Genomic DNA, 24,134 nt, shown 5'->3' with positions numbered 1-24,134 from the left:
TTTCCTCGTTCACTTTCCACCCGTGCGACCTCAGAAATGCCAGAACTATCTCTGTATGAGACTTGGCAACTTGAAAGCTTGACGCCTGTATCAGGATGTCGTCTAGATACGGAGCCACCGCTATGCCTCGCGGTCTTAGAACCGCCAGAAGTGAGCCCAGAACCTTTGTAAAGATTCTCGGGGCTGTAGCCAACCCGAAGGGAAGAGCTACAATTGGTAATGCCTGTCTAGAAAGGCAAACCTTAGAAACCGATGATGATGATCTTTGGGAATCGGTATGTGAAGGTAGGCATCCTTTAAGTCCACTGTGGTCATGTACTGACCTTCTTGGATCATGGGTAGGATGGTCCGAATAGTTTCCATTTTGAAAGATGGAACTCTGAAGAATTTGTTTAAGATCTTTAGATCCAAAATTGGTCTGAAGGCTCCCTCTTTTTTGGGAACCACAAACAGATTAGAATAAAAACCCTGTCCTTGTTCCGTCCGCGGAACTGGATGGATCACTCCCATAACTAGGAGGTCTTGCACACAGCGTAGGAATGCCTCTTTATCTGATTTGCAGATAGCCTTGAAAGAGGAAATCTCCCTTGTGGAGGGGAAGCTTTGAAGTCCAGAAGATATCCCTGAGATATGATCTCCAACGCCCAGGGATCCTGAACATCTCTTGCCCACGCCTGGGCGAAGAGAGAAAGTCTGCCCCCTACTAGATCCGTCGCCGGATAGGGGGCCGTTCCTTCATGCTGTCTTAGAGGCAGCAGCAGGCTTTCTGGCCTGCTTGCCTTTGTTCCAGGACTGGTTAGGTTTCCAGGCCTGCTTAGATTGAGCAAAAGTTCCCTCTTGTTTTGAAGCGGAGGAAGTTGATGCTGCACCTGCCTTGAAATTTCGAAAAGGCATGAAAATTAGACTGTTTGGCCTTTGCTTTGGCCCTGTCCTGAGGAAGGGTGTGACCCTTACCTCCAGTAATGTCAGCAATAATTTCCTTCAAACCAGGCCCGAATAAGGTCTGCCCCTTGAAAGGAATGTTGAGTAATTTAGACTTCGAAGTCACGTCAGCTGACCAGGATTTAAGCCATAGCGCCCTACGCTAATCCGGAATTCTTAGCCGTTAGTTTAGTCAAATGAACAATGGCATCAGAAACAAATGAGTTAGCTAGCTTAAGTGTTCTAAGCTTGTCAATAATTTCAGTCAATGGAGCTGTAGGGATGGCCTCTTCCAGGGCCTCAAACCAGAATGCTGCCGCGGCCGTGACAGGCGCAATTCATGCAAGGGGCTGTAAAATAAAACCTTGTTGAATAAACATTTTGTTAAGGTAACCCTCCAATTTTTTATCCATTGGATCTGAAAAAGCACAACTGTCCTCAACCGGGATAGTAGTACGCTTTGCTAAAGTAGAAACTGCTCCCTCCACCTTAGGGACCGTCTGCCATAAGTCCCGTGTAGTGGCGACTATTGGAAACATTTTTCTAAATATAGGAGGTGGGGAAAAGGGCACACCGGGTCTATCCCACTCCTTGCTAATAATTTCTGTAATCCTTTTAGGTATAGGAAAAACATCAGTACACACCGGTACCGCATAGTATTTATCCAGCCTACACAATTTCTCTGGTACTGCAACTGTGTTACAGTCATTCAGAGCAGCTAATACCTCCCCAAGCAACACACGGAGGTTCTCAAGCTTAAATTTAAAATTAGAAATCTCTGAATCAGGTTTCCCCGAATCAGAGATGTCACCCACAGACTGAAGCTCTCCGTCCTCATGATCTGCATATTGTGACGCAGTATCAGACATGGCCCTTACAGCATCTGCGCGCTCTGCTTTTCTCCTAACCCCAGAGCAATCGCGCTTGCCTCTTAATTCAGGCAATCTAGATAATACCTCTGACAGGGTATTATTCATGATTGCAGCCATGTCCTGCAAGGTAATCGCTATGGGCGTCCCTGATGTAATTGGCACCATATTAGCGTGCATCCCCTGAGCGGGAGGCGAAGGGTCTGACATGTGGGGAGAGTTAGTCGGCATAACTTCCCCCTCGTCAGAATCTTCTGGTGATAATTCTTTTATAGTTAAAGACTGATCTTTACTGTTTAAGGTGAAATCAATACATTTAGTACACATTCTCCTATGGGGCTCCACCATGGCTTTCAAACATAATGAACAAGTAGTTTCCTCTGTGTCAGACATGTTTAAACAGACTAGCAATGAGACTAGCAAGCTTGGAAACACTTTAAACAAGTTTACAAGCAATATAAAAAAACGTTACTGCACCTTTAAGAAACACAAATTGTCAAAATTTGAAATAACAGTGAAAAAAGGCAGTTACACAAATGAAATTTTTACAGTGTATGTAACAAGTTAGCAGAGCATTGCACCCACTTGCAAATGGATGATTAACCCCTTAATACCCAAAACAGAATAATAACAGACAAAAACGTTTTTTCAAACAGTCACAACTGCCACAGCTCTACTGTGGCTTTTTACCTCCCTCAAAAACGACTTTGAAGCCTTTTGAGCCCTCCAGAGATGTCCTGGATCATGCAGGAAGAAGCTGGATGTCTGTCTGTAATTTTTGCTGTGCAAAAAAAACGGCAAAATAGGCCCCTCCCACTCATATTACAACAGTGGAAAGCCTAAGGAAACTGTTTCTAGGCAAAATTCAAGCCAGCCATGTGGAAAAAAACTAGGCCCCAATAAGTTTTATCACCAAACATATATAAAAACGATTAAACATGCCAGCAAACGTTTTATATTACATTTTTATAAGAGTATGTATCTCTATTAATAAGCCTGATACCAGTTGCTATCACTGCATTTAAGGCTTTACTTACATTAGTTCGGTATCAGCAGCATTTTCTAGCAAATTCCATCCCTAGAAAAATATTTAACTGCACATACCTTATTGCAGGAAAACCTGCACGCCATTCCCTCTCTGAAGTTACCTCACTCCTCAGAATATGTGAGAACAGCCATGGATCTTAGTTACTTCTGCTAAGATCATAGAAAACGCAGGCAGATTCTTCTTCTAAATACTGCCTGAGATAAACAGTACACTCCGGCACCATTTAAAAATAAACTTTTGATTGAAGAATAAACTAAGTATAAAACACCACACTCCTCTTACGACCTCCATCTTGGTTGAGGCTTGCAAGAGAATGACTGGATATGACAGTTAGGGGAGGAGCTATATAGCAGCTCTGCTGTGGGTGATCCTCTTGCAACTTCCTGTTGGGAAGGAGAATATCCCACAAGTAATGGATGATCCGTGGACTGGATACACTTAACAAGAGAAATTATATTTAAAGTATAAACATGGAGGAAAGGTGATTATAAAAAAAAGCACTCATCACCGACAGTCATTTTTATTATTGTGTATTATATGAAAGAAATGTCTACTCCACTAACAAATCCAAATAAATTTGACCATAAACAACCACCACCCCCACAAAAAAAACTTATTTAACAAAATAAATTATGAACTTGTGAAATCTACAGCGATAAGTGCTACACAAAACTGAAAAACTATATAAACCATATAAAAAATTTTTAACAGACTTGAAAGCTCTGCAACAATAACGGATTAGAGGGACATACAGCAAGGAGATACATATACAAACAAATTATTTCAATCAACAACAAAAAAAAAAAAAAGTAAAAATGCTCATTTGGCATTTGATTTGTGTCTTTAAAGTGATGGTCAAATTTGAAGAATAAGTGCCCGGTTTTTAATAATCCTATTAAAAACAAGGGCACTTTAATTAATCAAAATTGACATTTCAAGCATTTTCTTCAAAAACTTACCTTTTAATCCTGAAAGCAGCTCAATCGATTACTCCGGCCGTCGGAAGCCTCAGCTTACCTCAGAAATGACTAATCCGGCTTCCTACTAATCACGGCGTTCCCCCGGGGGGGGGATCATGGCCTGAGGGAACGCCGTGATTGAATGAAGCTGGATTCGTTATTTTGGACCCGCAAAGAGGACTTGCAATGGGTGGAGGAAGCGATGCAGCGACCGACAGGATTAAAAGGTATGTTTTTAAAGAAAATGTTTGAAATGTCAATTTTGATTAATTAACCCCTTAATGACCGCAGCATTTTCTGTCCGTTTGGGACCAAGGAGGCTATTTTTACATTTTTGCGGTGTTTGTGTTTAGCTGTAATCTTCCTCTTACTCATTTACTGTACCCACACATTATATACCGTTTTTCTCGCCATTAAATGGACTTTCTAAAGATACCATTATTTTCATCATATCTTATAATTTACTATAATTTATATATATATATATATATATATATATATATATATATATATATATATATATATATATATATATATATATATAAAATAGAAGGAAAAAATGGAAAAAAAACACACTTTTTCTAACTTTGACCCTCAAAATCTGTTACATATCTACAACCACCAAAAAACACCTATGCTAAATAGTTTCTAAATTTTGTCCTGAGTTTAGAAATAGCCAATGTTTACATGTTCTTTGCAAGTTATAGGGCTATAAATACAAGTAGCACTTTGCTAGTTCCAAACCATTTTTTTTTCAAAATTAGCGCTAGTTACATTAGAACACTAATATCTTTCAGGAATCACTGAATATCCATTGACATGTATATATTTTTTAGTAGACATCCCAAAGTATTGATCTAGGCCAATTTTGGTATATTTCATGCCACCATTTCACCGCCAAATGCGATCAGATACAAAAAATCATTCACTTTTTCACAAACTTTCGGTTTCTCACTGAAATTATTTACAAACAGCTTGTGCAATTATGGCATAAATGCTTGTAAATTCTTCTATGGGATCCCCTTTGTTCAGAAATAGCAGACATATATGGCTTTGGCGTTGCTTTTTGGTAATTAGAAGGCCGCTAAATGCCACTGTGCACCATACGTGTATTATGCCCAGCAGTGAAGGGGTTAATTAGGGAGCATGTAGGGAGCTTTTTGGGGTAATTTTAGCTTTAGTGTAGTAGACAACCCAAAGTATTGATCTAGGCCCATTTTGGTATATTTCATGCCACCATTTCACCGCCAAATGCGGATCAAATAAAAAAAAAAAAAAAGTTAAATTTTTCACAATTTTAGGTTTCTCACTGAAATCATTTACAAACAGCTTGTGCAATTATGGCACAAATGGTTGTAAATGATTCTCTGGGATCCCCTTTGTTCAGAAATAGCAGACATATATGGCTTTGGCATTGCTTTTTGGTAATTAGAAGGCTGCTAAATGCCGCTGCGCACCACACGTGTATTATGCCCAGCAGTGCAGGGGTTAATTTGGGAGCTTGTAGGGAACTTGTAGCGTTAATTTTAGCTTTAGTGTAGAGATCAGCCTCCCACCTGACACATCAGACCCCCTGATCCCTCCCAAACAGCTCCCTTCCCTCCCCCACAATTGTCCCCGCCATCTTAAGTACTGGCAGAAAGTCTGCCAGTACTAAAATAAAAGCTTAATTTTTTTTTTTTAGCATATTTACATATGCTGTGGTGTAGCATCCCCCCTTAGCCCCCAACCTCTATGATCCCCCCCAAAACAGCTCTCTAACCCTCCCCATCTGCCTTATTGAGGGCCATCTTGGGTAATGGCAGCCAGCACCCAGTTTGCAAAAAAAAAAAAAAAAAAAAATGTAGTTTTTTTTTTTTGTTTTTTTTCTGTAGTGTAGCTTCCCCCCCCCCAGACCAAACCCCACAACATGCCTGATCTTTTTTTTTTTTTCCTTTTTTTTTAAATTTGTACTCACTTTTTCTGTAGTGCAGCGGTTCCCACCCGCTCCCTCCCATGCACGCGTCCGTGCGCGCCCCCCGGACATACTCACCCACCTCCACATCTCCAGGGCCATCGATGGCCACCACCCACCTCCCGGTCCTGCTCCCACCCACCAACGAAGTAAGCCCCCGATCTCCGGTGCAGAGAGGGCCACAGAGTGGCTCTCTCTGCATCGAATGGCTTCAAAAAGTTATTGCAGGATGCCTCCATATCGAGGCATCACTGCAATAACCGGAAAGCAGCTGGAAGCGAGCAGGATCGCTTCCAGCTGCTTTCCACACCAAGGACGTGCAGGGTACGTCCTCAGGCGTTAACTGCCTTTTTTTTTTGAGGACGTACCCTGCACGTCCTCGGTCGTTAAGGGGTTTAAGTGCCTTTGTTTTTAATAGGATTATTAAAAACCAGGCACTAATTCGTCACCTTCATTTTAAATAAATGGTTTTACAATTTTAGCAAACTGATAATAGAATTCAGACCTAGAATGAATTAACACATTTTTATGCATGTATAATAAATACTGCATGTTAGACATAAAAAAAAAAGCAAAGAAAATAATGAAATGTACTCAAAATGCAAAAGACCAGAATACTAAAGCACCAGGATAAATACAAACTGAAAAACAGGTACAGTTGTAAAAATGCTCATTATATTGAATGTATTGTGATCTCTTGTGAAGGGGAGAAGGAAGCTGACTTGTCTATATGTTCTCTTATCTAAATAATCCTTGTGTATCAGTTTGTTGTAATTAGCTAGAAAAGTAAAAGTAAAACTACGCCTAACAAAACAGGCATCACTACTGCAGACACTGATTAACCAGGACAACCCGTTCTCTCCATACACTGGTTTGAATATAAATTAGATACACATAGATACAAACTATGCGCTATTTTGCAAATATCGGCAAACAAAATAAAGTGTATGTGTAGCGATAGATTAAGAAATTGCTATAACTCAAACTTAATATTTCAAAAATTAAAGGAAAACAGAATTTATGCTTACCTGAAATTTCTTTCTCCTACGGTGTGTCCGGTCCACGGCTTCATCCTTACTTGTGGGATATTCTCTTCCCTAACAGGAAATGGCAAAGAGAGCACAGCAAAAGCTGTCCATATAGCTCTCACTCTGGCTCCGCCCCCCAGTCATTTGACCGACGGTTAGGAGAAAAAGGAGAAACTATAGGGTGCCGTGGTGACTGTAGTGAGCAGAAACAAACATTTTTTTAAACCTGACTAAAAGCCAGGGCGGGCCGTGGACCGGACACACCGTAGGAGAAAGAAATTTATCAGGTAAACATAAATTCCGTTTTCTCCAACATTGGTGTGTCCAGTCCACGGCTTCATCCTTACTTGTGGGAACCAATACCAAAGCTTTAGGACACGGATGAAGGGAGGGAACAAGTCAGGTTACCTAAACGGGAGGTACCACGGCTTGCAAAACCTTTCTCCCAAAAATAGCCTCCGAAGAAGCATAAGTATCGAATTTGTAAAATTTGGCAAAAGTATGCAGAGAAGACCAAGTCGCTGCCTTACAGATCTGATCAACAGAAGCCTCGTTCTTGAAGGCCCATGTGGAAGCCACAGCTCTAGTAGAGTGAGCTGTAATTCGTTCAGGAGGCTGCCGTCTGGCAGTCTCATAAGCCAATCGGATTATGCTTTTCAGCCAAAAAGAAAGAGGTAGCAGTAGCTTTCTGCCCTCTCCTCTTACCAGAATAAACGACAAACAAGGAAGAAGTCTGTCTGAAATCATTTGTTGCTTCTAAATAGTATTTTAGAGCACGGACCACATCTAGGTTGTGTAACAAACGTTCCTTCTTCGAAACTGGATTCGGACACAGAGAAGGAACAACTATTTCCTGGTTAATATTCCTGTTGGAAACCACTTTTGGAAGAAAACCAGGCTTGGTACGCAAAACAACCTTATCTGTATGGAATACCAGATAGTGTGAAGTACACTGCAAAGCAGACAATTCAGAAACTCTTCTAGCAGAAGAAATAGCAACCAAAAACAGAACTTTCCAAGATAGTAACTTAATATCTATGGAATGTAAAGGTTCAAACGGAACCCCTTGAAGAACTTAAAGAACTAAGTTTAGACTCCATGGAGGAGTCATGGGTCTGTAGACAGGCTTGATTCTGACTAAGGCCTGTACATCTGGCACTGCTGCCAGACGTTTGTGCAACAAAACAGACAGAGCAGATATCTGCCCTTTTAGAGAACTCGCTGACAATCCTTTATCCAAACCTTCTTGGAGAAAAGAAAGGAACCTAGGAATTTTAATTTTACTCCAAGAGAATCCCTTGGATTCGCACCAACAAATATATTTTTTCCATATCTTATGATAAATTTTCCTAGTCACAGGCTTTCTGGCTTGGACCAGAGAATCTATAACTGAATCTGAAAACCCACGCTTAGATAAAAATCAAGCGTTCAATTTCCAAGCAGTCAGTTGCAGAGAGACTAGATTTGGATGTTCGAAAGGACCTTGTACTAGAAGATCCCGTCTCAAAGGGTAGCTTCCATGGTGGAGCCGATGACATATTCACCAGGTCTGCATACCAAGTCCTGAGTGGCCACGCAGGAGCTATCAGAATCACCGAGGCCTCCTCCTGTTTGATCCTGGCTACAAGCCTGGGAAGGAGAGGGAACGGTGGAAACACATAAGCTAGGTTGAACGACCAAGGCGCCACCAATGCATCCACTAGTGTCGCCTTGGGATCCCTGGATCTGGACCCATAGCGAGGAACCTTGAAATTCTGACGAGACGCCATCAGATCCATATCTGGAGTGCCCCATAGTTGAGTTAACTGGGCAAAGACCTCCGGATGGAGTTCCCACTCCCCTGGATGGAAAGTCTGACGACTCAAATAATCCGCCTCCCAATTGTCTACTCCTGGGATGTGAATTGCAGATAGGTGGCAGGAGTGATAATCCGCCCATTTGATGATCTTGGATACCTCTCTCATCGCCAAGGAACTCTTTGTTCCCCCCCTGATGATTGATGTACGCTAAAGTCGTCATGTTGTCCGACTGAAATCTTATGAATCTGGCCTTCACTAGGTGAGGCCAGGAGCGCATTGAATATCGCTCTCAGTTCCAAAATGTTTATCGGGAGAAGAGACTCTTCCCGAGACCATAGACCCTGAGCTTTCAGGGAGTCCCAGACCGCGCCCCAGCCTAAGAGACTGGCATCGGTCGTGACGATGACCCACTCTGGTCTGCGGAAACTCATTCCCTGAGACAGGTGATTCTGAGTCAACCACCAGCGGAGTGAGTCTCTGGTTACCTGGTCTACTTGAATCTGGGGAGACAAGTCTGCATAATCCCCATTCCACTGTTTGAGCATGCACAGTTGTAATGGTCTTAGATGAATTCGAGCAAAAGGAACCACGTCCATTGCTGCAACCATTTATCCTATTACCTCCATGCACTGAGCTATGGAAGGCTGAGGAATAGATTGAAGAACTTGACAAGCGTTTAGAAGCTTTAAATTTTCTGACCTCCGTCAGGAAAATCTTCATTTCTACAGAATCTATTATTGTTCCCAGAAAGGGAACCCTTGTGGACGGGGACAGGGAACTTTTTGCTATGTTCACCTTCCACCCGTGAGACCTGAGAAAGGCTAAAACAATGTCTGTATGAGCCCTTGCTTTGGAAAGAGACGACGCTTGGATTAGGATGTCGTCTAGGTAAGGTGCTACAGCAATGCCCCTCGGCCTTAGAACCGCTAGAAGGGACCCTAGCACCTTTGTGAAAATTCTGGGAGCAGTGGCTAAACCGAACGGAAGAGCCACGAACTGGTAATGTTTGTCCAGAAAGGCAAACCTCAGGAACTGATGATGATCTTTGTGGATAGGAATATGCAGGTACGCATCCTTTAAGTCCACGGTAGTCATATATCGACCCTCCTGGATTGTTGGTAAAATCGTCCGAATGGTTTCCATTTTGAATGATGGAACTCTGAGGAATTTGTTTAGAATTTTTAAATCCAGAATTGGTCTGAAAGTTCCCTCTTTTTTGGGAACTACAAACAGATTTGAGTAAAACCCCTGACCTTGTTCCACAGTTGGAACTGGGTGTATCACTCCCATCTTTAACAGGTCTTCTACACAATGTAAGAATGCCTGTCTCTTTATTTGGTTTGAAGATAAGTGAGACATGTGGAACCTTCCCCTTGGGGGTAGTTCCTTGAATTCCAGAAGATAACCCTGAGAAACTATTTCTAGTGCCCAGGGATCCTGAACATCTCTTGCCCAAGCCTGAGCGAAGAGAGAGAGAGTCTGCCCCCTACAAGATCCGGTCCCGGATCGGGGGCTACCCCTTCATGCTGTCTTGGTAGCAGCAGCAGGCTTCTTGGCCTGTTTACCCTTGTTCCAGCCTTGCATTGGTTTCCAAGCTGGTTTAGTCTGGGAAGAGTTACCCTCTTGTCTAGAGGCTGCCGAGTTGGAAGCCGGTCCGTTCCTGAAATTGCGAAAGGAACGAAAATTGGACTTATTCTTAGCCTTAAAAGGTTTATCTTGTGGGAGGGCATGGCTCCTTCCCCCAGTGATGTCTGAAATAATCTCTTTCAATTCTGGCCCAAAAAGGGTCTTACCTTTGAAAGGGATCTTTAGCAATTTTGTCTTGGAAGATACATCCGCCGACCAAGACTTTAGCCAGAGCGCTCTGCGCAACACAATTACAAACCCTGAATTTTTCGCCGCTAACCTCTCTAACTGCAAAGCGGCATCTAAAATAAAGGAATTAGCTAACTTAAGTGCGTGAATTCTGTCCATGACTTCCTCATACGGAGTCTCCCTACTGAGCGACTTTTCCAGTTCCCCGAAACAGAACCACGCCGCTGTAGTGACAGGAATAATGCACGAAATAGGTTGAAGAAGGTAACCCTGCTGTACAAAAATATTTTTAAGCAAACCCTCCAATTTTTTATCCATAGGATCTTTGAAAGCACAATTATCCTCAAAAGGAATGGTCGTGCGCTTGGCTAGAGTAGAAACCGCCCCCTCGACCTTAGGGACTGTTTGCCATAAGTCCTTCCTGGGGTCGACCATAGGGAACAATTTCTTAAATATAGGAGGAAGGACAAAAGGTATGCCTGGCTTCTCCCACTCCTTATTCACTATGTCCGCCACCCGTTTAGGTATCGGAAAAGCATCAGGGTGCACCGGGACCTCAAGGAACTTGTCCATATTGCACAATTTTTCTGGGATGACCAGATTGTCACAATCATCCAGAGTAGATAGCACCTCCTTAAGTAATGCGCGGAGATGCTCAATTTAAATGTCACAACATCAGGTTCTGCCTGCTGAAAAATTCTTCCTGTATCAGAAATTTCCCCATCTGACAAACCCTCCCTCACTGCCACTTCAGATTGGTGTGAGGGTATGACAGAAAAATTATCAGCGCCCTCCTGCTCTACCGTGTTTAAAACAGAGCAATCGCGCTCTCTCTGAAATGCTGGCATTTTGGATAAAATATTAGCTATTGGAGATATCCATTACTGCCGTCAATTGTTGCATAGTAACAAGCATTGGCGCGCTAGAAGTACTAGGGGTCGCCTGCGCGGGCATAACTGGTATAGACACAGAAGGAGATGATGTAGAACTGTGTCTACTTCCTTCATCTGAGGAATCATCCTGGGCAACTTTACTATTTGTGACAGTACTGTCCCTACTTTGTTTGGACGCTATGGCACAATTATCACACATATTTGAAGGGGGAACCACAGTGGCTTCCATACATACAGAACATGATCTATCTGAAGGTACAGACATGTTAAACAGGCCTAAACTGGTTAATAAAGCACAAAAAACGTTTTAAAACAAAACCGTTACCGTCTCTTTAAATGTTAAACAGGGCACACTTTATTACTGAATATGTGAAAAACTATGAAGGAATTATCCAATCTTTACCAAATTTTCACCACAGTGTCTTAATGCATTCAAAGTATTGCACCCCAATTTTCAAGCTGTTAACCCTTAAAATGTGGAAACCGGAGCCGTTTACAATTTTAACCCCCTTACAGTCCCAGCCACAGCCCTTGCTGCGACTTCACTAATCCCAGGGGGATATACGATACCAAATGAAGCCTTCTAGGAACGTTTTCAGTGGATTCCAGACCCTCACAAATGCAGCTGCATGTACTGTACTCAAAAGTAACTGCGCAGTAATGGCGCGAAAATGAGGCTCTGCCTACTACAGAGAAAGGCACTTCCTGACTGGGAAGGTGTCTTAAGTGCCTGGCGCTAAAAACGTTCCCCAATGTTATAAAAGTGTGAAATTCAACTTCAAACTGCATATAATACTTAAATAAAGCAATCGATTTAGCCCCTAAAAGTGTCTACCAGTATATAGCCCATAATAAGCCCTTTATTCTGTTTGAGTCTAAGAAAATGGCTTACCGATCCCCATGAGGGAAAAATGGCAGCCTTCCAGCATTACACAGTCTTGTTAGAAAAATGGCTAGTCATGCCTTGAGCAGAAAAGTCTGCAAACTGTTCCCCCCAACTGAAGTTCTCTCAGCTCAGCAGTCCTGTGTGGGAACAGCAACCGATTTTAGTTACTGCTGCTAAAATCATACACCTCTTTTAAACAGAACTCTTCATCTCTTTCTGTTTCAGAGTAAATAGTACATACCAGCACTATTTTAAAATAAACTCTTGATAGAATAAAAAAACTACAACTAAACACCACAAACTCCTCACCATCCCCATGGAGATGCTACTTGTTCAGAGCGGCAAGGAGAATGACTGGGGGGCGGAGCCAGAGGGGGAGCTATATGGACAGCTCTTGCTGTGTGCTCTCCTTGCCTTTCCCTGTGGGGGAGGAGAATATCCCACAAGTAAGGATGATGCCGTGGACCGGACACACCTATGTTGGAGAAATATCCGATTTTTACAAAATTTACACCCTAGTGTCTTAATGCTTTGAAAGTATTGCACACCAAATTTCGAGTCTCTAACACCTTAAATGAGCAAACCGGAGCTAATTGTTTAATTTACCAGTTTGAACCCACTACAGTCCCTGCCACAGCCTTTACTGCAGCTTTTACCTTCCTTGGGGGTTATTCACCACAGAAATAAGCCTTCTAGAAATCGTTTTTATGGCCACAGGACCCTCTCACATGAAGCTGCATGCATTGCTTCCAAAAGTAACTGCGCAACTGAGGCGCGAAAATGAGGCCTCCTCCCTCTGCATACCAGAGTGAAGGGGCCTTCCTGACTAAATTAGCTGTCTAACCAACTGCCAGGTGAAATAAAAACGTTCCCAAAAGTCAAATAAATATTATATAAATCAATCGATTTAGCCCACCATAGTGTCAACCAGTATAGAGCCCATTTATAAGCCTTCATTCTGTTATGATTCTAAGAAAATGGCTTACCGGTCCCAAGAGGGAAAATGACAGTCTTCTAGCATTACTATGTCTTGTTAGAAAAGAGACTAGTCATACCTGGAGCAGAAAAGTCGTTCTCTGGTTTCAACTGTCCTGCGTGGGAACAGCAATGGATTTTAGTTACTGTTGCTAAAATCATACTCTTTTAACAGAACTCTTCATCACTTTCTGTTGTAGAGTAAATAGTACAAACCGGTACTATTTTAAAATAAACTCTTGATAGAAGAAATAAAATCTAACACCACATACTCTTTACCATCCCCGTGGAGATGCTACTTGTTCAGAGCGGCAAAGAGAATGACTGGGGGGGCGGAGCCAGAGGGGGAGCTATATGGACAGCTTTTGCTGTGCTCTCTTTGCCATTTCCTGTTAGGGAAGAGAATATCCCACAAGTAAGGATGAAGCCGTGGACCGGACACACCAATGTAGAAGAAAAAGTATTCTCAAAAACATCTTACATGAACAGCTTTTGACTGAGCAGCAGTGCTGAGTAGTAAACTATCTCCCCTTAGCCCTCTCCCGCACACACACTTAGGGCTAGATTTATTAAAGCCCTACGGCTGCAAGTTCTCATAAGAACTTGCTCGCCATATTTATCAAGCAGCGGTCACCAGATCGCCGCTTCCTTAACCTATTCGCCACCTCTAAGGTGGCGAAATTCAATCTCCTCGGTCTAGTCAGACTGAGGAGATTGACAGCTCCTGCCCGCGCTTGATTGGCTGTACGCGGGCAGGGGGCGGGATTGCACGCAAGCACAAAATTGCGCTTGTGTGCAATAGAGAATACCTGCGGGTAATTTCGCCCCGCCACAGGCGCGCTGAGGCGTACAGGGGCACGTATACGCGCCCCTGTACACCTCAGCTTTAATAAATCTAGCCCTTACTGAACTACATACTTGTGAGAAAATGTACTTTTAGGATAGATGATCAGACAAATGGGAAGAGATTGTGATGAGGCAGACTTGTACAACCAAAACAAGGAGAAAGGAGTTGCTGACAAAAAAAAGTTTAAAAAAAAAAAAAAAAAAAATAGTACATTTGATTAAGAAAGAAATGAGTGATATAGAGATAAGCGAGGAAAGGTAAGGAGAGGGCAGATATGAATATGTAGTGTGCACTATTTACATGCTTTTATACCAAAGAAACAAACATAAAAAAATAAAATAAAAAAACTTAAAGGGACAGTCAAGTCCAAAAAACAAAACAAAAAAAAACAAAGAAAACGGTTCATGATTCATATAGGGCAGTGTTTTTCAACCAGTGTGCCGTGGCACACTAGTGTGCCGTGAGAGATCCTCAGGTGTGCCATGGCAGACTGACAACAGTGTGACTTATTTTTTAAACTTTGCTTGTTTTTTACTCCCAGTGCAGGGGTAGTTTTGTAGGAGGCATGGCATAACAGCACAATACATACAGTATGTGTATATATATATATATATATATGCTGTATTAGGCTACAATGTGTGATTTTTTTAAAATTTTGGGATGGTGGTGTGCCACAGGATTTTTTAATGTAAAAAAGTGTGCCACTGCAAAAAAAAGGTTAAAAATCACTGATATAGGGCATGTCATTTTAAACAACTTTCCAATTTACTATGCTCTCTTGGTATTCTTAGTTGAAAGCTAAACCTAGAGGGTTCATATGCTAATTTCTTAGACCTTGGTGTGGTATACTTACCTCTACCATGAAGCAGTACCATTAAATTACATGTAGCGTGCTCCTACACTAACTAAATCTGTCTGCACAGTCGGGCTCGCTGCGATTAGACAGTGAGCCTGTGACATACTGTTAGAAAAAGCAGCCGCACTAAAGAGAAGAGCTTCACAGTAGAGGCAAGTATACTTTTGGGGGGGGGGGGGGGACATATGCATTTAACAAGTAAAAATAAATCATAAGGCTATCGTCAAGTTACATAATTCTGAAAAAAGTGCAGAATTGTGTACTAGTTTTCCCAACATTTACTGTCCCTTTAAAACCTTAATAGTAGTTTAATTTGGGAAGCACTAGAAGGCATGTACACAGAATTTAAAGGGATAGTAAAGTCAAAATTAAACTTTCATAATTCAGATAGAGCATGCAAGTTTAAAATGCGGCACTGAAGTCAATATAAACTTTTACGATTCAGATAGAGCATGCATTTTTAATACACTTTCCAATTTACTTCCATTAGCAAATTTTGCAGTCTCTTTATATTCATGCTTTCTGGGGAACAAGATCCTACTGAGCATGTGCACAAGCTCACAGGGTATACGTATACTAGTCTGTGATTGGCTGATGTCTGCCGCATGATATAGGAGGAAGGAAAATGGGAGAAAAAAGAAAAGGGAAAAAAAAAAAAAAAAAAGTCAGAAAAACAAAAATCTGATATTTGAAATTCACAGTAACTGCTATTGCATTGTCTTATGTACTTCTATAAGAAAAAGAAGCCTAGTAACGTCACGGCAGTCGGATACAAAACATCAGCAGGATAGGAAATATACTCACAAGCGTAGCGCACCCAAATGGTGCTATTGTGGCAGCCTGGAACATCAAACAGTGGTCCAGCTCACTGGTGTCTCCAGCCAGATAGAGATGATCCTTGGCGAGGGCCTATCCTATGATGCCTATAAGGGCAAAAAAGGCGCACACACAGCCCAGTAACGCTTGTACACCAGATAAAAAAGGATTCAAGGTTGTACTTACAGGAAACCAAGCACCACCAGGTGCAATATCAGCAGTACTGGGACCTCTCAGCCGCCCAGTGGAATCCAATTTGCAGGATGCAGAAAATCACCACTTTGGAAGATAGGACTAGCACACACACTCTGCCCCCAAACAGGAGCAGAATTGTGATAAAGCAAGTGTATATTTAAAAACTTATTTTAAAAACAGCGACATGTTTCTCAGCCACCACAGGCTGTTTCCTCAGGCTATCCTATCACAATTACTATATCACGTTACTAGGCCATGTTGGCGCCTCTGTGCTTCTTTTTCTTATAGATCACGCCACACCAGGATGACCGTCCTATGACAGAGCTGCCTTCTTTCTTTTGGATTATTCTTTGTGCGGACATTTTGTTATTTGATTATACCAATATCATCTGGGTCCACTTGTGAGCATATCATCTCTAATAATCTGATATAAGTGTGCTAGGTTTATTGTATATTCTCTTAATTATCTGTATATATCTGCTTATTGTTAGCGGTTAGCGCCCCCTAGGAGTGTGGTGTATGTTCTATATGCAGCACCCTCCTTATATATCTTGTCTTATGCACTTGTTAATTATGTAATTGTGTTCTCTCGGCATTGAGCAAATGGTAAGCAGCATATATGTACAGCAGCCAATCACCTGCTAGCTCCCAGTAGTTTATTGCTGCTGCTCCTTCGCCTACCCAGATAATCAATATGTGGATAGGCGAAAGAAGCAACAATAAAGTTCTGGGAGCTAGCTGGTGATTGGTTGCTGTACATATAAGCCGCTTAACATTTGCTTCCCAGATGTTTTTAGCTACTAGTAGTTTATTGCTGATCCTGAACCTACCTAGGTTTACTCTTCAACAAGTGATAAAAGAACCAAGCAGATTTGATAATAGAAGTAAATTAGAAAGTTGATGAGGGCTTCTTCAAAGTTATCAGGGAAGACCAAGATACTGGTATTTGCACACAGACTGAATGCTTACAACCTCTGCAGACAAGGGACACCTTCGTTTCTGCACTTTTTCTGCAAATTACATGGTTATACTCGTATGAGACACAGTAAAAAAAAAAAAAATCACTTCATTTTGTTTTTAAAGAAACTTTTTCAGTAAGAACTGAAAATATTTAAGGCTGTCTAGGCTTGCAAATAAAGTTGAATAAAAAGGTACTGTAATCTATATAGCTATTACTCATACAGTATTTCAGAGCTATATTAGGAGTCGGCAAAGTTAACTTATACAAAATCTAAAGATATTGACAAACTCCCTGCATCACCTTTTTTTAACCAACTCTTATGTGAGAGCATCAGAGATACAAAAGGAAGATGGATGAAAATGACAATGAACAAAAGAAAAAAAAAAAAAAAAAGGGTACAGAGTATTCTGAATGTGGACAATTTCTGGGACACGAAACAATATAAAAATACTGACTAAAGAAACGGATAGGACAAAGGGAAGTAATCTGTCAACTTAACATGAGTAAGCAAAGGAATGTTTTTGTTTAGTTAATACTACCTTTAGATGCTGAGGCTACCTGGCTCCCTATTCATAAACCTCAGCATTTATTCAATTCTGTTACACTGCCAGAGACCTTGGGCGTCACATTTGTTTCAGAAATGCATAAAAAGGTGCCACAAGGCAAAAAGCTTGTGAACTGCTGGTGTAGACTGTATGCAGCCACATTCCAGCTTCACACAGCAGTCTGTAACAAGCTCCACAGGGAGGAGACCTGAATGCCTTTAAACAGCTGCATGTGAGAAACATTTTTTCAAGACACGTACTTCCAACTCAGGGGTGCACAACATTTTAGTTTCTCTTTGCAGGGTCACTGTTAAAAAAAAACACTAAAGTCAAAACTAAACTTTCGAGATAGAAAGAGCACGCAAAAAAGCAAACAAAAAAACAACAAAAAACACACCACCTTTCTAATTTCAATGGAAGTGAGACATGCAGTACTAAAAAAGTTACGCCGATGCCGGCAAAGCTGCGCTAGGAAACTTCTTTAACGACCATGCGACGTACAGGGTATGCCTGTCGTTAAGGGGTTAAAAGTGATGGTAAATGATATTTTAATGTACCATATTAAGAAGTACATGCCATGCCCATTCAAATAGCACTATACAATTTAGTTTTACTATCTGAAATTAATAAAACCTGTTATTTAAATCTTACCCAGTCGCCTAGTATCCTCCACCCCCTCAATGTGCTACTCCAATCTGTAGTGACATAAAGAACAGTCCCTCCTGCTCTCTAAGATTTCAATGCACGCTCCCGATTCCCTGAGCAGCTCTGAATGTTAGAAAATAGCTTTAAGTGAGCTGTATGGCTAGAAAGGGGCTGAGCCAACATCACTGCAAATATATATATATAAAAATAAAAAAAATAGCACATTGCATTTAGCCACCAATCGGCAAGAGCTACTCTGGCTGGACCAAACATGGCCTGGCTCCCAAGCTTACATGTTTTTCAAACAAAGATAGCAAGAGAACAAAGAAAACTGAATAGGAGTAAATTAGAAAGGTGCATGCTCTATCTGAATCCTGAAGGAAAACCTATAGGTTTAGTATAAATTGTGTTTGATATCCATTAAACTAAAAACAGAAGTAGTATGAGCCGTTCTCAGTGTTATATGAAAGATATACTACTGCAAAAATGAAATCAAATGATTTAGGAGTATGCAGCTTTTGCATAAGAATGTAACTTGGACATGACAGCAGGAATTTTAAAAGACTCAAACATACAAAAATGTGGTGTTTTTTGTCACAAAAATAATAAAATACTTAAATTAAAAACTAGTCAGAATATTGCCTTCAATGTCAGTTGAAAGTTGGCTTATGAGCAAATACGATTTCTTATTTCAGGGTACAGTCTTTTACATATACATATATATATAAAAATCAACCTTATATGACCTAGCCTGCTTTTTACACTTTGGCATTGTAGACTAAGGGCCACATGTATTAAGGAATATGATTCAGACAGAACAAGCAATTTTAAGCAACTTTCTAGTTTACTCCTATTATGAATTTCTTCATTCTCTTAGTATAGTTTTTTGAAAAATGATCTTAGGAGCAGGCCCATTTTTGGTTCAGACCCTGGGTAGCACTTACTGATTGGTGCCTAAATGTAACCACTAATCAGTAAGTGCTACCAAGGGTTCTGAACCAAAAATGGTCCGGCTCCTAAGCTTACATTCCTGCTTTTCAAATAAAGATAGCAAGAGACTAAATAAAAATTTATAAAAATTGATAACAGGAGTAAATTAGAACATTGCATTCTCTATCTGAATCATGAAATAAATTTGGATTTCGTATTCCTTTAAAGGGTGGATGGACAAGATTTTTAACTAGGGAACCTTTGGCAGAATCTGCACGGAAAAAAAAGTACCCTTGCAACAGGCAAAACAGAGCACAAAAAAATAATACACAAATAAATACAATAAGTAAAAAAAGTCCATGTATACTGAGGCTCATTTAAAGAGTATCTAAACGGTACAAACCATACATAATTACGGTAGAATTGTGCCAGTGAGAAGGATTATTTGAGGGAAATGATATGCTACATGACCATGTGGTGTCTTTTGCCTTTTCAAGGTAGGAGAAATCACTTCTTTTGCCTAGGGCAACTCATTGTTATGTTTTGTCTGAAGTCTGATCAATTTTCCCATTGTATTAGCTCAGGGCTGAAGAACAAAGATTTCTTGTAACAAGAAAAGTCTAATATTTGGAAATGGTGTTCTTTTGTCAAGTTTCCACACAACAAAACCAGCAATCCTCTCTTCTTTACATGTCATTTTAAAAAATTAGTCCATAGTTTTTAAACTTTTTCCAACCACTAAGAGATGGTTTATGTTAGAGTTGAAGGGCCATACTTGTGAGGAAAAAAAATAATCTTGGCTCCTAAATTTATGGAGGTGGCTCCTAGATATTGAACAAATTTTGAGCCCTGGATTAATGTAAATCATTTTTGCACACACAGGAAAGTTATAGGAGTCCTATGAATAAAAACTCTAATTTGGATTTTGCAAAAAAAGTACCTATATACAAATAGATTTGTGTAGTCCATTTGAGCGATCATATGCAACATACACAAATGCGTATACACTTTTGAAAGGATAGAGAGATGATAGGTTAATCTATGCCAAAAAAAAGCTCCACCAATCTTTGTAATGTGGCATACAGGTAGATTCCATTGACTAGCAGGCAATTTTCTTTATTGGGGGGGGGGGGGGGAGTAGTAGTAATGTCAGATATATAACCTCAGATACAGCAGAGATGGCTGTAACTTCAATCCATAAGTAGAGCAGTTGAAGCCTCAGAAAGCTGTGCAGATTAAAATACACTAGTCCAGAGGTGATCGTAAGCAAACATCTTGTTACAAAGATACAGCAAATGCTCACCCTTTGATCTAAATATCCTATACATCGTGTATAATGTAGTAGTGGAAAGCAACACTTTCAGGCAGCTTTGGGGCATTCTAGTATAGGTCATACCCACTGTGAAGCTTACAGTGCCAGACTCAGAGCCACACCTACATCTCATAGTTGATGCCAAGGCAGACCTTCCAGCATTATCCTAGGAGCACATGTGACTGGGAGGCTATGGTCTCAGTAGGGTCACAGCAGCCTCACTATGCATACACATGGCTGGTACAGCACTTCCCACACAACATCCTCACTGCACACAAACCCTGTCTGTTTGATAATAGGTGGGGGAATAGGAAACAACTTCTATTAATTAATTTCAACCAACCGAAAAGCATAGAAATTTTGAAACTGGCACAAACATAAGTGAGTGAGAGTTTTGTTTTTTTTTGGTTTGTTTTTTTTTTATATAGGATCTCTCACAGGATTCGGTTTAAAACATTTTGGATTATTTCATACATGAATAAATTGATTGGATGTGGCTAGTTCCAATTTCATAACAGCTCCTAAATTTCATTTTTTTTTTTTTTTTTTAAATGTATCAAAATGTTAGCAAACAGCAACATATCTTTACACTTGACTCCTGTTTTAGGCAACATACTTGCTTTGTCTTTGGCATTGAGTATTTGGTCTTCAAGTCAGTACCATCTTGTTCCCAGGTAAGTGGTACTCAGATCACATGAGAAGCGCTGGCTGACAGGTACAAGTACATGTTTCAGTCATGGCTGTAGTTAGAGAGGAGCTACAGAAGTGGCAGATGTAAAATGTTCAGCTTCAACATGTCACAGTTACAATCCAACACAGACAGGAAGTGTTAGCATGAGATAAGGAATGCAGTACCTCCTGATGACATCCACAAATGGGAATGCAGGGCAGACTGGGACCAGTCTGGGAATGCAGAGAGAAAAGACTTCCATGCCTCCTACCCCCTACTCTGCGGGAGGGGCCTAACAGGCGCCTGTGGCTCACCTCCGATAGCCACAATGATCATCAGAACGGAAAGGCAGATTCAGGAAGAGAAAGAACAAAATTCAGGCACACGTTGATAAATGTGAGCAATGGATTAAGCCGTATTCTGGGTTCACTATTAGTCACTTTCTATGCCAGGAAGGACAGCATCCACTGCAGCTCTCTGGGAAATCAAAGGGCCAAAACAACAAACATATTACTGAATTACTTCAAGTGTGAGTGATATGGACAGCAGGTTCTGCGAAATAGAAACTTTATTTTCTATATCCAAGAGAAAAAAAAAAAACAAAACAAAAAAAACACTTTGCTAAGTGAAGCAGCAGGGCCCTTGTCAGCATGTACCTTGACCTCTGTGGTCCCCAGCATGCTCAGGCAGAGATTGCCATAAGAACAGAAAATACTGCGGGCTGTTCAGGTTCAATAGTGTTAGATACGTTTAAAAAACAAGGGTGGTTTTTTTCAGCCCTAAAACTGCACCCTCTAACACAGGCAGTTGGATAAATATAAAGCGGAGGAGTAAAGCAAAGTTCAGTAGACCGGTACAGGGAAGGATGGTTGCAAGCAAAATAATCCTAAAGTTAAAACCAATAAAAAGTAACATTTAGCAGTGTGCTTACATTCATTTCCTTAGGTTAAGCCTAATGCTAAACTAACAAATATCTGCAGTGATTTCATACAAAAACAAACAATGTGTGTGAAATATACATATACTGTTTTAACAGCATTCACATAGTCTCATTAGTTGCTTGCAATTTATATCGCTCAGAAAAAAAGTGATGTCAATTTGCCAAATGTATAAGAAGTCCTAAAAATAAAAAAGGGACAGTGCACTATAAAATAGATTTCCTCTTAAATGGACATAAAACCCATTTTTTTCCCTTTCATGATTTACATAGAACTTAACATTTTAAACAACTTTCTAATTTACTTCTATTAGCAAATTTTCTTATCTTTTGTGGAAAAACAGAAATGTAAGTTCAAGAGTGTGCACGTGTCTGCAGCACTACATAGCAGCGGTTTTGCATCAATGTTTTATATTAGCAGGGGCACTAGATGGCAGCACTATTTCCTATTGTGTAGTGCTTCAGGCATGTGCACGCTACCTACCTATCTCTTCAACAAAGAACATGAGAATGAAAAGAAATTGATAAAAGAAGATCTATCTAAATCATGAAAGATTTTTTGAGGTTTAATGTCCCTTTAAAGTGTTTCCAATGACTTGTTATACCTGCTGCAGAATAATATGTAAGACATTGCTTCTTTGGGTTTATTTTTGTGAATTAAATAACTGGTTTTGTTCTTTTAACCCCAACCCATTAAATTAGGTTGATCTTGCAAGTAAATTATACCTTTTCTTATCACTTTCTGTACACACACACTACATGATCTCTGTCTGTCTGTATACCAAAGCACAATACTTAGAGAGAACAATTGAAATTTTATTAATTCTCCTAAACCCCCACTGGGAGTGTAATTTATATTGCTTGCTAGGTTTACACAGCTTCTCAGTATATGTAAGGATACCAAAGGCAAAGCTATTTCAAATGACAAAAAGGCACACTGTCCATTTAAAAACTCATGATTCAGAGTACTGTATAGTGTTTTAACTCCCTTTGCTATAAAGGAATGAAAGAATTACCCATTTTTTTTTACATTTTTGCTATCACTCCATTTAAACAGAAATAAGGCTTTTTTTTATTAACCTATCAAAAATGTATATTTCATAACCAGACAACACAAGGTATTGATCTAGGACCATTTTGTTACTGAAAATTATATACCACTTGTGCAATCATGAGAGATGATTGTAAAAGCTTCTCTGGGGTCCCCTTTGTTTAAATATAGCAGACATGCATGGCTTTGCCATTGGGTTTTTTGGTAATTAGAAGGCCACTAAATGCAGCTGTGCGACACACTTCTGAAATCCCTGGCAGTGAAAGTGTTAATTAGTTGGCTAGTAATGGAAATAACATTTTAATGTAAGATTATCCTCCTCCCACCTCCCTGACCCTCCTAAACAGAACTCTTTCTACACACACACTCATCCCCATCATCTTAAAAGGGACATTTTACCCCCCCCCCCCCCCCCCCAAAAAAATCAGATAATTTGTAATGAATTGTTAACAAGTATATAGTTTACCCTTATTTCGGCATTTGAGATAACTGATATAGCCTGTGGTACCCCCACCTATACTGAAATATTTTGAACTTAAAAAAAGGGACAGTCAACACCAGAATTTATTTTGTTTCAAAAGATAGATAATCCCTTTATTACCCATTCCCCAGTTTTGCACAACCAACACTGTTATATTAATACACATTTACTTCTGTGACTACCTTCTATCAAAGCATCTTCTGACCGCCCCTAATCACATGACTTTTAGTTATCTATTGGCTTGCATTTTAGCCAATTAGTGCAGTGTCTGCCACTAGCCACGGGCATTCTCACAATGTACTCTATATGGCCTACATGAGCTAGCTCTCCCCTGCTGTAAAAAGCGGCGGCCTTCAAGGGCTTCGAAATCATATGAGCCTTCCTAGGTTTGCTTTCAACTAAGAATACCAAGAGAACAAAGCAAAATTGTTGATAAAAGTAAATTGGAAAGTTGTTTAAAATTACATGTCCTATTTGAAAAATTAACGTTTTTTTTTGATTGACTGTCCCTTTAAGTTCAAGCTATTGACAAGCTATATAAACACAACCAACAGAAGAAATTACACTCCCAGGTGGGGGGGGGGGGGGTAGAAGAGATAAATAAAAAATAAAATGATATATTTTCCATTGTTGAGCTTTGGTTTACAAACAGAGGTAAGGAAGAAAGTGTGTACACAAAGTGATAACATGAGATCTCATTGTCCCTGCAAGGTCAACCCATTTCAAATCTGTTGTAGTTCC

At 40.4% G+C, this 24,134-nt stretch overlaps 1 protein-coding gene across 2 annotated transcripts in view; it reads right to left on the bottom strand.

The window, feature by feature from the left end:
- MAML1 (mastermind like transcriptional coactivator 1) overlaps positions 1-24,134 on the bottom strand; it is a 202,868-nt gene that overhangs the window by 165,457 nt on the left and 13,277 nt on the right. The window contains exon 1 of one of the 2 annotated variants that reach the window (XM_053718639.1): positions 20,871-21,221. The exons of the other annotated variant lie outside the window; for it this stretch is intronic. Coding sequence (XP_053574614.1) covers positions 20,871-20,888 — 18 coding nt within the window. The 5' untranslated portion in view covers positions 20,889-21,221. Of the gene's footprint in view, positions 1-20,870; positions 21,222-24,134 lie in introns of those variants that run through there. 2 annotated transcript variants of the gene reach the window in all.

This window comes from Bombina bombina, chromosome 6 (assembly GCF_027579735.1).
Source record: "Bombina bombina isolate aBomBom1 chromosome 6, aBomBom1.pri, whole genome shotgun sequence".
Lineage (NCBI taxonomy): Eukaryota > Metazoa > Chordata > Amphibia > Anura > Bombinatoridae > Bombina > Bombina bombina.
The sequence above is the reverse complement of the archived record's forward strand: the minus strand, read 5'-3'. Positions and strand labels throughout refer to the sequence as shown.